Source organism: Hesperophylax consimilis, chromosome 10 (assembly GCF_061612785.1).
Source record: "Hesperophylax consimilis isolate HC1 chromosome 10, BYU_Hcon_1.0, whole genome shotgun sequence".
NCBI lineage: Eukaryota > Metazoa > Arthropoda > Insecta > Trichoptera > Limnephilidae > Hesperophylax > Hesperophylax consimilis.
Genome location: NC_142845.1, coordinates 28814327 through 28830551, shown reverse-complemented (window position 1 = coordinate 28830551; position 16225 = coordinate 28814327). Strand labels below are relative to the sequence as shown.

At 36.8% G+C, this 16225-nt stretch overlaps 1 protein-coding gene across 1 annotated transcript in view; it reads left to right on the top strand.

Annotated features, from left to right (window-relative positions):
* The window catches only part of LOC149420579 (irregular chiasm C-roughest protein), a 28742-nt gene that overhangs the window by 10405 nt on the left and 2112 nt on the right, over positions 1–16225 (top strand). Inside the window, exons 3-13 of the mRNA XM_089636215.1 lie at positions 2510–2668; positions 3490–3673; positions 5137–5331; positions 8165–8362; positions 8796–8867; positions 9024–9144; positions 9995–10169; positions 10777–10936; positions 12548–12703; positions 14557–14655; positions 15431–15464. Of these exons, the coding sequence (XP_089492341.1) occupies positions 2510–2668; positions 3490–3673; positions 5137–5331; positions 8165–8362; positions 8796–8867; positions 9024–9144; positions 9995–10169; positions 10777–10936; positions 12548–12703; positions 14557–14655; positions 15431–15464 (1553 nt within the window). The remainder of the gene's footprint in view (positions 1–2509; positions 2669–3489; positions 3674–5136; positions 5332–8164; positions 8363–8795; positions 8868–9023; positions 9145–9994; positions 10170–10776; positions 10937–12547; positions 12704–14556; positions 14656–15430; positions 15465–16225) is intronic.

Here is a 16225-nt window from a genome sequence, read left to right as displayed (position 1 = left end):
ATTGTTAAATTCCAACGCTTAGATATGAAACGTTGCTCGTGTACAAGAGTTCCAACTGCTCAACTCGGTGGAACTACGGAATCCCCAATAATTAACAGTATTTTGTGAGGGTGGAAGATGTAATGAGGGAAAAAGGAAGGTTCGGAAGTACCTCGATATTCAGACCTGGTCACTTAACAGAGCTTAGACTATTTTAAGCAACGCATCATTTCTGAATCGTATTGAGGAATTTATATATTCGTTATTAATTTAAATTCAGAAGAATAGTATTATGCTTGGCCTAATTATTAATATTAATGAGGTATTTTACTATAGCCTTCTTGCAACTACATATATTCCGTGCATTTGAACATATCTACTATTGATAGAGTTAAATATGACCGAAGGAGATAGGGTCCCATTAGCCCAGTTGGTAGAGGCAAGGCAAGGGTTCTGGGTTCATTTCCTACATGTAACCGTATCTTTTTCTGATTTTTCTGTTTCAAACTTTATTTTAAGAATCGCTAATATTATCTTTAATTAAATATGACAATTTACGGTTTTACTCATTACTCTTCGAAAGCATTACCAACTGCATTTAACCTAGGTATCTACAAGCAAGTATCTAAATGACTCAGTCATGATATTAGATATATCAAGGCAATATGTCAATAATTTAAATACGTACTTTAATTAAGTTTAGTAATTTTAATAATTGAATAATTTTTTTAGTATTCATAATTTAACTAAATTCAGCTCTCGCTCTTATTTCCACAATGCGATATGGACCGATATTATATTAAAGTACTGTGATAAAAATAAGTCAGGTTTCATATTATTTGTTCCATATTATTATGTTCAATAAGAGAAAAGATTTCTGATATATGAGTTATAACTCGGAAGAATTTAAGTATTGAAGCGTAATTTATTTTTGGGGTACTATGCCGTGTTGCGCTTCCTCCTTATCTAGCCAACTTTTCGATCAGCGTTACAGTGTTCATACTGATGTATTGCCACAATGACAACAATTGCCCTGGTGATGGACACCGTAACGCCTTCCGAAATTTTGGCTAAAGAATATGCACAACACGGCATAATCCCCGAAAAAAATCACTATGATACTTTTGGCCGTGAAAACCTCAAATCATATATGAAGATATTACCAGATGATCACAGCTATATTTTCAAAACCAGAAAGAAAACCATTCCTAAAAACTTTTCACTGGGAATAAATCTAAATGGACCTGTAATTTCTGTGTAATTTCCGCTGATTCAATCAAAGTTTGCATTAAGTTGTTAAGCACTTTGATTGAACATGAATTCCATTAGTCCGAAGACAGCCATATGGCTCCATTACTTTCACTACCCACAGGGAACTGTGGGATATCGTAAACTTAAAATACAATACCTACCGTGAGACCAATCGGAAACAATGCTTAGTGCCGGATATTTCAATGCCAAGGTTCGTGTTCATTTTAAACATGAGAAAAATACCGACGAGAACTTTAACTTTCATTATTACTTTGGTTTCCCCATTGTAAAAGTTTGTGATACAGTGTAAAATGTGAGATATGACAAAACGTGCGATGTTTTATCTTTTGTATTAGACTTGTTGAATTGCGTGGCCATAATGTATGAATGCGCGCGTTGGTGTTCAGGTAGACAAAAGATAAGCTTCTTACAAGTTGAATGGATAGTTTTTGACACAACTGGGAGACTGATGAGGTGTCGAGTGTCTTCTCAAATCTCATCCATTCTCACCAAATATGACATGGTATTCCAAGAAGAGATGATGGATGTTTTGCGTTTTCGTTGATTGTTGTGCTGCATTTGGTCAATATTTTATGCCTATGTGGTTTTTAACACGACCCCGATTTCATCTGCATAAAGGTGTTTTTTTCTGTCCAACTTATGTTCATTCAGAGTTCTTTTGCTATCTTGAGTTGGACTCTCCTAACAATACCTTACTATTTAAATGGAAAAAAATTATATAATGGCCTTTCGTGTAAATTTCATATCGGGGTTTTATTTCGGGGTCATGGATTTAGTCCTTCGTACCTGATATTTTTACGACCTATCACACCAACATCTGTTCTACCTATTGTGGTGCTTAAAGAAGTAGGGGAGGGGAAGGAGAAGGAAGAGTCAAGTTAGTAGGTGTTAGTCTATTACCATCATCAAACACGACGAGAAGACTAGACATAGCTTCGGTAATTTGAAGCAACATTTCGATTTTGAATGGTGGCCTATCATCAGATTGATGAGGAAAATATGTTCAACTCCTATTCAACATTAAATTTCAATGTTCAACCCCTTCCTGACTCCTGGGTATACTGAATGCTCGCCTTTATTAAAATATTACATATTATTATATTATGTATATTGAATAAATTTAAATAATGTAAATGTACGAATTTGACTTACAGAAGGTATGGTAATAGCCAAGACACTGGCTACTGATTAACTACGACATTAATCAAAATTGATCCATTGCTCCCAGCAAATGTACTGATTCATCCCTTATTTGCAGCCGGTGGGTACCTATGCCGGGAAGTACGAGTGGGCGGGCGGCGCGGCAGGCGGCACTGCGGGCGGCCAGGACTGCTCGCTGTGGGTGAGGGCGGCCTCTCTACAGCTGGACGATGGCCTCTGGCAGTGCCAGGTCACGGCCAGCTCCTATGATGTTCAGGTAAATCACTTGCTAGTGGGCGGCACTGCTGGCAGTCAAAACTGTGTGTCGGCACCCTCTCTCGTGCTTGTGTGCGTCTCTTCAAATAAGTGTTTTAAGCGCCCCATTTTTCACTTTCCTATTCCCTGTGGGTTCTGAGTGAGATCCTTGTGGAGTGTCCTAGTGCTGGACTATGCAGCGATTATCGGTAAAGCTTAATATATTTCCTTTTATTGCAAGAGTAGCTATTGCTTTTATGTACATGAAAAATAATATTGGTCCTGCAACGCTACCTTGAGGGACTTTATTAGAAGAGACTCGTTTTTCCACCAATGTGTTAATGTTGCGCTCATCCTGAAAACTCTCGCTGTGTTATAAACTTATTTATTTATTTATAGATAGATACAAAAGAAAGTACAAATTACGTATAAGGAAGCTTTGCCTGTCCAACTAGGAAAGTTTCCCGTTCCAGAACAGACAAATTGACAGGTGTAGTTGAAATCTAGTAGAAATGTACAGAATTACATAACAAAAAATTTCATTCTTCTCTGCAACTAAGTTGTGTAGTGAAGAAAAACATATATATTTAAATTTAATTATTTTTTTACAGTATTAGTGGCTTTGTAAAGATTAACATGGTAACGTATATTGCATTCGGATTTACAGTATAAGAAATAAATTAGGTATTTAGTGGCAATGAAAAGTAGAAATGGAGGTTTTTTTTGTAGTTATGACTATTGATAAGTACTGAGCTCTCAGGGGTATGACCGCAAAGTATCATGAATGTTTGATGTTTTCCAATAAATTCATTTAACCTATCACTTTCATCCCCCTCCCCCCAGGATGCCCTATCTAGTCCCGCAGTGCCCCTGTCAGTACACGTCCCCCCGCAGCCCCCCCGCATCATGCTGGACGGGGCCCCACTGGCCCCCGGCAGGCCCCTGCCCGCCGCACAGGGCAAGAGAACCTCGGTGTTGTGTGAAGCCAGGTATGGCAACCCCCCTGCAGCAATCTCTTGGTATCTTGGTGAGTGCATAAAACACTGCTTAGTCGTATTACGATGCCTTATTTTAATAGATTATGTGCGCGCACAAAGAAGGTGGGCCATGAACCATTATCAATGGTACAACACCGCTTCTTTGTTGACTCCTCTGCTCTAATGGTCCATACAGCTTGGTCGTAGCTCGGCGACAGTCGACATTTTTCTATTATCTATGCTTTTTACATTTCGACGTCACCTATTTTTATGGGAATCTTTGACTAGCGAACATGCAATCCGGATGCTTAGTTCCTTATTAGCAGAAGATTCCTTAGAGAAAATATCAGTGGAGTAGAGTTACGAGTAAAAGGGATGTATGTAATGGATGGAAGTATCTTTGCTTTAATATATACCTAATAGGTAAATTCTAGCAGTGGTTTGACAAATCTGCAATGATAGTTCGATAACAAAATGTGTGTTTAGTCGTTAAAAAACATCTGCCAAATTATTGTATGTCGATTTTTAAAAAACATTTAATGTTGCTCTTAGAGAGACTGTGAAAGCAGCTTGCCCTCTTTTCTAACTATTGCATTTCTAATAATTTCTTTAAATAGTTTAAATGGTATTAACTTGAAGGTGCAATGAGAAAGTTATGTGTCCAAACTCAATCCACGCAAATACATTCAGTTAAAAGATAATCAACAAACACTACCCAATAATCTTCAATGATTTCTATCCTTTGGTTCAATAAATTGTTTTGATTTCGAAAATTTCAAAATATTTAAGTACGCAGAGAAAACTCACTGACATAAAATAGTGTTAATTTATTAAAAATCTGGTCAAATTATTCGTTTTCGTTAGCGGGGCTGCAAGTCTTTCGCGAATGAATTGACAGATTTCATAAAAAACTATCAGTAAAGCACGAATATGTTATGAGGAAAACGGAGCACATGTTCTTAAAAATTATAATGTTTTCGCATTTCGTCCATTATTCCATATTATTAGGACAAGGCCACATGCGTGAACACGTGTTCACATATATTCTGATGACAAATATTTTATTAGGAAATGGGCATGCAGTTACGTTATTTTTAACAGTATTTTTGATAAATCATCCGTACTCATTTTTCTCCGTCTAACGTTTATCGTTTCCTAAGATATCATATCAGGGATCGTTTCCACATGCCCTAAACCTTGCTATTTTGTGACTAGTTTTATAACCTTTCCCTCACGGTGATTGAAAATTCTGCACTCTCTGGTTCTTTACACTCAGTATATTTATCGTTTTAATAATTAGATTCTTACACGCCTATTCAATGTTGATGTGGTAAAGCCTGGTTTAAGACCGTTTTAACCAAACAAACGACATGGTATCAAGTCAAGTTTTTCCCTGTTCTGAACTTACGCGCCACGTAGATAATATTTATTTACACGGAGTTTTTAGTGAGGCTATTAGAGTTTTGTGATTTTTAATTGAAAACTTAATAAGTAATTTTAATCTTTATTTCAGACGATGACCAGCTCAGCGCGTGGAGTCAGACCAACTCATCTGAGACGGAGCGACCCAGGGTGTGGGCGGCGCGATCCGCCCTCGAGCTGGTGGGGGCGCGCTCCTCGCACGGGCGGGTCCTGGCCTGCAGGGCGGCGCATCCCGCCTACCCGTCTCCAGGGTACAAGGTGGCCACGGCTACACTGGATGTCACATGTAAGGAGACTATACCTCATTAATCATAAATGCATAGTTTATTGACCAATTCTTAGGAGACTATACCTCATTAATCACGTTAACGCATAGTTTATTGACCAATTCATCGATCCTCGCACGGGCGGGTCCTGGCCTGCAGGGCGGCCATCCCGCCTACCCCTCTCTAGGGTAAAAGGTGGCCTCGGATGTGATCTATGTCATATCATCCATCGATATGCCTCGCAAACCAACATCAATACAATACCTACCATATTATTGCGACAACTTCAATACGTGAACCTCCTGTTCGCGGTATACCGAATTGCGATGATGATTATAAGGATGTTGTTGACATAGTCACTAAATATAAACAGGTCTTAGTAGAATTTATATGGGCAGGCAGAACAACAAATATAATTAAACAAACTGCCCAGCTCTGCATCGACTTACTTAATTTATTTATTGTACTATTCCTAATCTGATGTTTTTCCATCATAATTTGTGGAGCATTTTGTTTTTGTGATGTTATACTCATTTAGATGTTCTTAAAACATGTTAAAGCCCAGCTGTGCTTGAAATTCAAAGTAAATAATAAATAAATCAGAGTAAAACAAAATAAAATCAGAAAAGTAGTTAAATATATTAACAAGAAGAATAGTCGTTTTTGGGGGATATTTGACTGTTTCAAGAGATTGATAATTACACTTTGATTAACCTTTCTAGCCAAAATTCACGAAGATACCAAATACAATGGTTTTGCATAAAAATAAAATGTTTACACACTTCTCCAAGACAAAAGATTCATTTGAGCAGAGGAATCTAAATATGTTTTCTCGTTTTCTGTGAAAAGTGATCTATTTATCAATGCATGAGTAATTTTGGTAGCTTTTTTTAGGGTTTATCAATTGGCCACATTTTCATTTACCTTGGGCTCTATCCTCTTACATATTTTCCTCCCCGTACGAGTAATTACCTAAATTAATTGCCTGTCAGTTCCCTCAAGGTTCCTTTAGCATGCTTATATTAATCTCAGTCGTGCAGCATAATTTATGATCAATTTTGAACACGAAAATCTTAATACAATATGCACATTGGTATATTTGGCAAGACTATTAATAATTGTACATGATAGAAATATTACGGCTTTGTTCCCCTCAATGACATCGAAATGAAGAATGGTGTGGTGACTCTTTCAAAAAATGTCAAATTTTCTGATAATCTGTTGATTTTGAGGTAATATTAGCCGTAATCCGTGATTTTCGTTTTCAATTTTTTTTTCCGTCGTCTTGGACTTTGTTGGATCATCCTTCATCGGGCTCTTCTTTATCATTTCTATGGGCGTACCACTGAAAACTCCGTTGTAACCTCTGCCACATTTTTGTGATAGTTCGCTCCCCTTCAGTTGCGTCCTCCACTTTTATATATATATATATATATATCAAATAGATCATTTGTGAAAACGTTTCCTAAAATTTCTTCCAACAGTAAGAAAAACCTTGCCTGGCATACGAAGATATGAATTTTGAATGAAATTCTTTTCTCTAAATATCCTCGGCAACCTAACGTTGTTACGGATAATGCTCGATTGGGTTGTCGTTGAGTTCAATTTTTCTGGGGTCATGATTTATTCCCAAATACGTCGACTCCATAATAAGATAGAGTGTGCTGAAGTAGACATTTTCGTCGATAATTTATACAGATTCTGAACAAAAATCTGCTACTACTCAAAATTATGTAACAATTGTTGAACTAATTATACTTTGTACCTACCACTCAGGTCTCTCTTCGTATGTCATATGTTGCTTGCCTCTCTTTGTATTATTTGTCAATTGAGAGAGTTTTGTATCGTTTTACTGTAGGTTTTTGTAATGTTATGTTATGCGTTATTGAGATACTGCAGCGCTCCGGAAATGTTCCGGGAAAGACGAGTACACTCATTCAGAGCACTTCTCCACCACCACATGAAAAGCTTATGGCACAGACTACGCCAATCAAATAATACAATCATCACTGCCGTGGTTGAAGTTCCCCTGATGGCCCTCTGGAGATGGGAGATGGTCAAATAGTCTCCATAAACGGCTGCTTGCATACATTTTTATGTTTAATGTATTGCATTGCACTACTCATATATACAAAACTATTAGTATTATTATACATATAACTGAGTTTTATAACCGGATTGTTCTCACTCAAGTGAAAACATCTGTAAAAAAACAAGTAAATAAATAAATAAAAATAAGGGCTGGATGGAAATGGTTCAGTATAGGATAACTTACTTTTACCAGAAATATAAAATTATTTACAGATTTCTGGAAACCCTATTTTAACCGTGAAATCAGTGTCTACACTATGAATCACAAGTGATTCATTCGGCAGCTTCTTTGTCTACATACTTCTTGCAGCGGTGTCTTACGAACCATGAAGAAGTGGGCCAATTTAATTACAAGCTCACTGATACTATCTCTGGACTTTACCTGAAGAGTATCAAGTGTACCTACAGTTTCAGCAGCATTTATTTATAATGTATTTGTTAGCTTTATGCCACTGACAACCGGATAAAATAGGGCATGATGAACAAAATAATACGTTAGCTTGGGTTAGGTTAGTTTAGTTTAGGTTGTGTTAGGTTTATTTGTTCTTTTTCTTCACCTTTCTTCCAGTGTCTTTCTTCCTTCGCCTCCAATGCATCTTCTTCTTGAGCCTTCTTTTCTTGAAGTTCACATTTAACCAACTATTGCCAGAATGTTTTTTTTAGTTCATTGAGGATTGACTTTGGAGGTCTTCTCTGTTAACAATATCATCATCAGATCAGAGATGGTTCAAACTTATTTTTTTATGATTTATTTGTTTCCAGTTCCTCCAATAGCGCACATAACCGGTGCTGAAGACCTCGGTGCAGTTGAAGAGGGTGGTCGAGCTCTGTCCCTCCGCTGCCAGGCCGAGGGTAACCCCACGCCCTCAGCTTGGTGGGTGAGGTCTGCATCCATGACTCCCCCGCCCACAAATCCTGCTGATACACTGCTGCTGGCTCCGATCGCCAGGAACCACTCGGGTGCGGCACATTTTACTTCAAAGATTTCGAGTTATTTTAGTTAATGAACTTTCGTATTTTATACAAAAAAAATCCTAATGTCGTATGGTGGGCATTTTTATGGAATGGTTCTGAAAGCTCTGTTGGAAGCCCTTTTTTTGTGATATTCTTCGATTTTGAGAAAGAGCGAGAGGTTACAACGGATCTATTTGATTTTAATTTGTTTACCTAAACCATGCCGAGTCGACTAATAGCATTTACAACTTTCTGAGTACAAATAATCCAGAGTAAATCTGCGTCATATAATCAGTTTTGTACTTTATAACTAAGATTTAAGAAGCTGTTTCAACTTACTTCAAGCATGTCTTGAGTTTATAGGAATTGTAATTTTTTGTTTGTCTATCTTTCACGTTGTAAAATATTGAACATTTATACAAATATTTAACATTTCCAGGAACGTACACTTGTCATGCCAAGAATTCAATGGGAGAATCGGATCCTGTCAGCATTGAAATAGACGTGAGATGTAAGAACTTTACAGATTTATTATATTTTCCTTTAAATGTATTTTTTGGAAAGCCGGTGAAATTTCTTTTATCGTAAATATGAGAGCCCAAATTATTATTATTTTTCGTTTTTAATTTCCTTTCACTTTTCATTCATCTTCCATTATTTGTTCTAGATGCTGCTCACGTGGTATGGGTTGGACCAGAGCCTGCGGTTCAATCTTCTCTCTTCTCGAGGGTAGTTCTAGAATGCAGAGCCGAAGGCAACCCTCCGCCGCGATACTTGTGGACGCACTTGTAAGTAGACGCACATTTTCTAAAAGTATGCGGAATTGTAAACGTAGTTTCCAGTGACTCCAAGTTTCAAGCCACGTACTTACTTAAATGAATGTGTTTTTGTAAAATAGAAAGGCCCAATAAAATCTAATAAAGACTCCTAGACGTGATTGTACTAGAGACTAGAGACTAGATTGTAATATTATCTCAGTATATTGTAATATTTAAAGTACAACATCTTCTTTAAACGGTCAAAATGGAAGAGAGCTACTGATATGCGAACTTGTATACCTACCTACCTTTGATTTTCATCAGAGACATGCGTTCAACATTCTTCCATAATCTCCGACCTACGTTCATTACGCTTACCTATGTATATCATGGATTTTTGTCACTGGGTAAACGCAGTGCTGTCAGCGAATTTACAATGGTTTCCGGAACCCGTTGTCAACAAATCGGAAACCTATTTTTAATTCGTCTCTTTAACATACAAGGACTGGATTGCAATTGGAACTATGCCGATTCCATTTGGGGAATATTGTGAGGTTGAATGAAGTGAGTTACGAAAAAGATAAGGGCAAGAGGAATGTTGGGAAGTACCCAGTTAATTCAATTCTGGCCACAAAACAAAGCTAATAGATTTTTAGCAATAAACTATCGCTTGCCAGCAATGTGTACAATGTTTAAAATTTGATATTACATATTACATTGCCATCAACAATGATTTTTTGTTGGAAACCCGTCTTTGCAGTGTGGCACCACTAAATTATTTTTTTTCTGATGTTTTTTTGTTGTTTTAACTGATGAAGAAACCAATCAAAGCATAACAAATATGGATTTCCATTTTTTTAATTATGTGATTGCTTTCTAGGCCACTGGAAGCAGCGGGATCAGATATTGGGGGCGGTATGCCGGTGGGGAGGGACTCACAGCTGGTGCTGCCAAACGTGTCCTACCACCAGCAGGGATCCTACAGGTGCACGGCCGCCAACAACATCGCCGGCAGGGAGCGATGGCATGCCGCTGATCCCATATCTCTAGTAGTGGTAAGAAAAATTTAACATTTTACAGATTTATTAAAGAAACGACCATGTCAAACAATAAAATGATATAGTGTCTTTGATACATGATAGAGTTGGTATCTCGACCCCCGTCATGCATTCAGAAAATCTGCTTGTCTTTCTCAACAAAAACTTTTTGGTGTAATGTAAATACCCACAGCCTTTTAGGTGGCATCTCTATCAAGCTTTGAAATATCTATGACTGCTATACATTTAAACAAAACAACAATACAGCAACACTCTACCCTACATATGTCATTTGCATAGAACTAATTACTTCTATCGCTGACTAATCACTCCTACACTCCTACACACTTACACATCTACCACATTATAGGTACACTGGTACTGGTACCAGGTTGTAACGGGATAAGCCAGACAGACAAAGAAGCGATTCTCGTGCTTATTTGCAGATGTTATTTTACTCTTTAAATTTTTTTCTATTAACCCATACCTATCAATTTTTTGTATACCTTTTTGGTTCTTCTCGCACCTCGCATCTTATGTTTTCCTTTTACTTTTTGGTCCTCATAATTTGTATATCCTTACAAAGTATCTAGCTAAATTAACAAATTGTAATTTCTTGTTCCAGGTGGGTCCTCCAGTGGGAGAAGGCCCCGGTTCAGGAGGTCCAGCAGAAGCCAGGTTAGGAGCTGATGCTCGAGTTTCCTCCCTAGTGTGTGCAGAACCCCCTCCACGACGTGCCTCCTGGCACTGGGGTAGTCTCACCTTGAGCGTTCCGGCTCAAATAGGTAAAAATTGCCAAACTATATAAATAAAAATGAAAATGTTCGTTTGTTCAAAATCTTAAGACTCCAAAAGTTCTTTGCCGGTTGCTTTGAAATTTTGACACAACGTTGCATTATATAGTATATATACGTCACCTGTGACAGGTAAAAGCGTGTTTTTTTTTCTTTTAAACAGTGCTATCTGTTGGACGTAAAAGCAAAACGCGCTATTCTTTCTATATCTGCACCGACAGACTGAACCACAGAAATGCGTGGTGGGGTGCATCCAGTAATATTATTAAAAATACTGATATTCCCGAAGATTTCGGGTCTACTTAAGTATAAGGAATTGTACTTATCCTTAAAATCAAAGGCTTTTCGCTGTCATCCGTAACAACTGTAATTACCGTTAATTTTAAGTTAAGGATATAAATTGGTCCTTACCCTTAAAATCAAATACTTTTTCGCTGGCTGTGAGAACTGGAATCCGGAATTACGGTTAGCGAAAAAATCGTTTATTTTAAGGTTAAGAACAATTCCTTATCCTTCAGTAGAATCGGAATCTCCTCTCTCGATTTGCAGTTAGCGAAAAAGTCATTATTCATTTTAAGGTTAAGGACGATACCTTATCCTTAAGCAGAACTGGAATCGCCCCTACACTCCTTCAGTCATTACGGTTCAGAGTTGAATGGAATCGACCTCGGTTACCGACGTTCCAGACGCCTCTGATTCTTGGTCAGTTCAGCGCATCGGTGATTGACCTCGACTTCACTTGCTTTCTACTTTGCTTGTGAGAGCTTCCAGATTTGAATTTCCAATTTTGCGAGCAACGTATCCAACTAATTTAGGTTATGTTACTAACCAACAATAAGCAAGTCCCGTCTGGGATCACACTTTGGAATCCATCTTTAACCCTTGGAATGCCTTCAAATCCGTAATGGATTTGTTAGGAACTCACCGCACTTCTCTCAGTGTTATATTGTTTTGAACAAAAAATGCTCCTAGCATACTAAAATATTTTTTTCGCTTGGCAAGGATATTGTATCTTAATATTATTCTAGCTTGTCGTTTCGTCACTTACAAACAACGATTTTTTATGCGCGAAAAAGCATGTAGGAAATTCCGTGTCAAAAGTCACAATTTTTCACGTTCAAAAGTCATGGAAAGTACTGTATTTATTTACAGGACAGCCCCATATTATGACTTATTTTTGTTGTGAATAACTCTTATTTTGTTATGTATATTACTAAAGAATATTTTGTGTAATGTAAGAAGCTATCATGGGAAAACTACATAATATAAATATACACATATAAACACATTATCTGATAAGATGGTACAATTTACAAAAGCATCATTTTGCAAAAAAAACAAGTAATTATTTCGAAAAAAAGTGTCATGTCCGGCGCATGGCGGGTCGCTCGGCATTTAAGCTCGTAAACAGGGTTAAAAACATTTCAAAACAAAGTCATTCGCTTGCCCCTGGGAGTCCCGAAATTGATAAGGATTTCCTAATTACATCGAGATTCGGGAACCTTCTAACTTTCGATCTGGCGGGAACCTTATAATTTTCGGTCTGGCGGGAACCTTCTAACTTAGAACGCTCTGCTTGATGGCTGATTTCTTGGTCCACAGGTCGTTACAGATCCGTCGAGCCAGTAAAGCACGGCGCGTGCTACCTGTACGTGCTGAACGTGCTGTCGAGCACGCGACAGGACGGACGCACTTATCTGCTGAGGGTTGAGAATGAACGAGGCGCCACTGCTCATGCGGCCATGCTTGTTCTTCATGGTAAGTTACGTATTCAATTATACCATTATTTATTCTGTGGTTGAAACCTACTATATATTTAATTATTTTTTTTTTTATTTTAATTTTATCTAAACTTTAATATCAAGCAATTACAAGTACATCATATGAGCAAAAAAGATGACCAAAATCCCACAATCATTAACTCAAATAAAAACTAGGTACATAACATGGTGAGATCGGAAATAGAAAATATACTGACACTAAGTCAATTGCACTAAAAAACACCATCTAACATATTTATAATTAATTCATAAAAAACACTACGAAGTATATTTATAATAACTTCGTATTATCCATATTACTAAATTTTATTTACGTAAATAAAATCCTCAGCACGGCAGATTCCTGTGAGGATTGTAGCAAAAAAATAAAACTAGTTTTAAAAATAATACTAATAATACGAAATAGAATCAAGATTGACCATTTTATTATATCATACAAGGTGTAGTATCAGCACGTACCCGAAATACTTTGACCAACGATTCTTGAGCTTATTTGAAGTAAATAATGTACATGTCGTTTTGTTCAATGGTATATATTTTTCAAAAACAAATAAAACAAAATTACATCACACGTCACTCCGTCTTATTCCAACAGCACTGTATTGTATACGTATACAGACGAGACAAAGCGCGTATCACGTGATCTGTTGCGACGTGTAGCAGTGTGATCAGTGCCGACGTGTGGTAGAAAAATGTTTTGTTTTTGTTTTTATTTGAAAAAATATATAATCGGACACCAATAAGTTCAGGTATCCGTGAATCGCTGTAATCTTTCGAGTACGTGCTGAAACACCCTGTATAATCTATGTTTTCTGCTGTTTTGAGACAGAACTTTGCTCACAAATGTATGAAAAAATAATAAACGAAAAATTCAAAACCAAAAAAGATTGTTAATAAATACCAAGAAATTTGAAATTGATAAATATGGCAGTTAATAAAAAAATAATTGCGGTGACACGGAAAACTAGGTGGGTGCAGAAAGGTTGAAAAAAGGAACGAAAATCCGATAATTTATTCCGTTTCCGTTTCTGGAAGTCACTCAATTCAAGATCAAACAGAAACTCTAAAACAAACCTCCCAACTACTTCACATCTTTCTTGTTTTACTTAAACTAAACCAACTCTTTGAGCCTATTCTTGGGCTAGCAATAATTCTGTGACTTTGTAAAAAGAAGCTGTAACGAAATGAATATACTCAAGCTGTTCTCGTTTCCGTGTTATTCAAATTCATTGTGCATTCACACAGTTGTCTAACACTACTAACAATTTCATCCAAACATGTTTCATCCTACTTTTAGCAATCTATTATTGACATCTGAATAATAATTATGCATGCGAAATAAATAAAGGGTTGATTCTAAAGATGATCGATCTTTATGTCTCTGTTACTTCATTTGCTGTCACTGGAACCGTTAATATTAATTATCTGTGAAACTAGTTACTTAGAATGTTTATAAAATGGAAAAAAATGTGGAACCGGTTCCAAAAGTAACTGGATAAAGAAAAATTCGTTTACAAAATATGCCAAGTTTCAGTAAATTTTATATTTTGAAAAAAATACATCTAATTTTTCCTTGCGAGATCTAGATAACAACAAAAAAACTTTATATATATTTTATTCCATTTTTTTAATTATTCTTTACCCATCAATGATCCTGTTCCATGCGCACTCAAAATATTAAATTATAATTTTTGACTTGCGTCATTCCCATAGAATAAATAATTCTTTATTCCATCATCTGTTTCTATTGCTTTTCGTGATCGGATGTTATGATGTTAGTGGACAACTCTAATTTTAGGCGCCATTACATTTCAGATTTTGACTTTACAGAAAATGCAGCCCTGGCTCCGGTGATCGGTGCTGCTATTGTGGTAGCTGCATTACTATTGGCCATATTCTGCATCATTAGGAGATGCAGGAGTACTCAAGGTGAGTGTCTAATATTAATTAAATCACAAAAAAACCCGGGAAAAACTTTTTCGTTTGTTCGTACATCTCTGGTAACATTTATGGTAGGTAAGGAATATTTAACAAACTAGCACGGACCCGTGAAAAATCTGAATTCTTGACAGACCAGTTCCAATTTTGAAAGCGACATTTAATATAATTTCCGTTAAGGTAAGAACTTTATTGCTGGTCTGAATTCTTTTCACGGTCAGTTCGAATTTCGAAAATTGTTCTTACATCCAAAAGGTTCTACAGTTCTTTGAACTAGAGTTGCACGGGACAGACACATAACCGATATGAATCATTTTGATTATGCTACGTATATGGATGGCGGTATGATGTTTTATTTCGAGTAACAGGTGATGAGAAGATTCATTGAACAATCGGAGGGATCTGTAGTCCTTTCTTAGAACTCTTTCGTAGCGTCTCTTTCATACTAATGGTCACCATATTTATATTGCGTTACTGCCGTTATAACTCCGCTGTGACCTCTTTTCCATCATATTTGCGTACAAACTGTACAAAATTTCGTACGGCGTGTCGCGCCGTTTGCGGTTGCGTCGTTCCTTTCCCATAATTAGCGGGACGACTCGGAAATTTTATCCAGTTTATACGCAGCATAACATGCAGTCGTCGCATGTCGGAATAGGAATATCACCAGAACATGCCTTTGCCTATAAGCACTAATAATATGTCATTACTTCGAAATATCGACCCGAGATGGTGCTCCAATATTGATTTGTTTTGTTTGTTTCAGACAAAAATGAATACAGTTCTTCAGAGCTAAATGAGTAAGTAATACAAATAACGACGTTTGGTCCTTGCGTACTACCGAAATCATTTTGAGAAGCATATGTTAGTTTGGGTTATTTTTTTAAAAATCATTGTGAAAACCCAACCCAACCTCAACTATCTTAACCCTAACTTAAACTAATTAAAAACTTTATGGATATATAAATAAAATAATACACATATCACTTAACTATTAACCAGTCGTAATTGTGCAGTAATTTCACAGTGCAAAATAAACATGATAATATAATATCATTACAAATTAAACCTGTGCCAGACCACGCTATAAGCGCGCTATATTTTCGTGGCTTGACCTATTTCAGCATATCGCTTACCATACATTCCCATTGGTAGTGTTTGGCGAGCGATATGCTAAAATAGACCTAGCCATGATGCGTATAGCGTAATGTGTCGCTATCCTTAAACAGTAAAATAATATATACATTATAATCTAATAACCTCCACAGTAAATGAATCGTGCTTTGTATTTAAAATTATCACAATTAATTAACATTTCAGAAAGTAAGAATATAAAACAAGCCCCTTACTTAATAAGACAAAGTAAGTAAAATATTAAAATACAAACACTTGTAATTTGTAACTATTATTTGAATAACAAAGTAACATTATGATTATTGCATGCAGAGAGAAAATAGATGTGGAGGAGAGTAAAAGCATAGACAGGATCGACAGTCCCCCGCGGCCTCGAGTTGAGAACCCCTGCTCGATAGGGATGGCCAAGCAGTGAGTAGTGTTATTA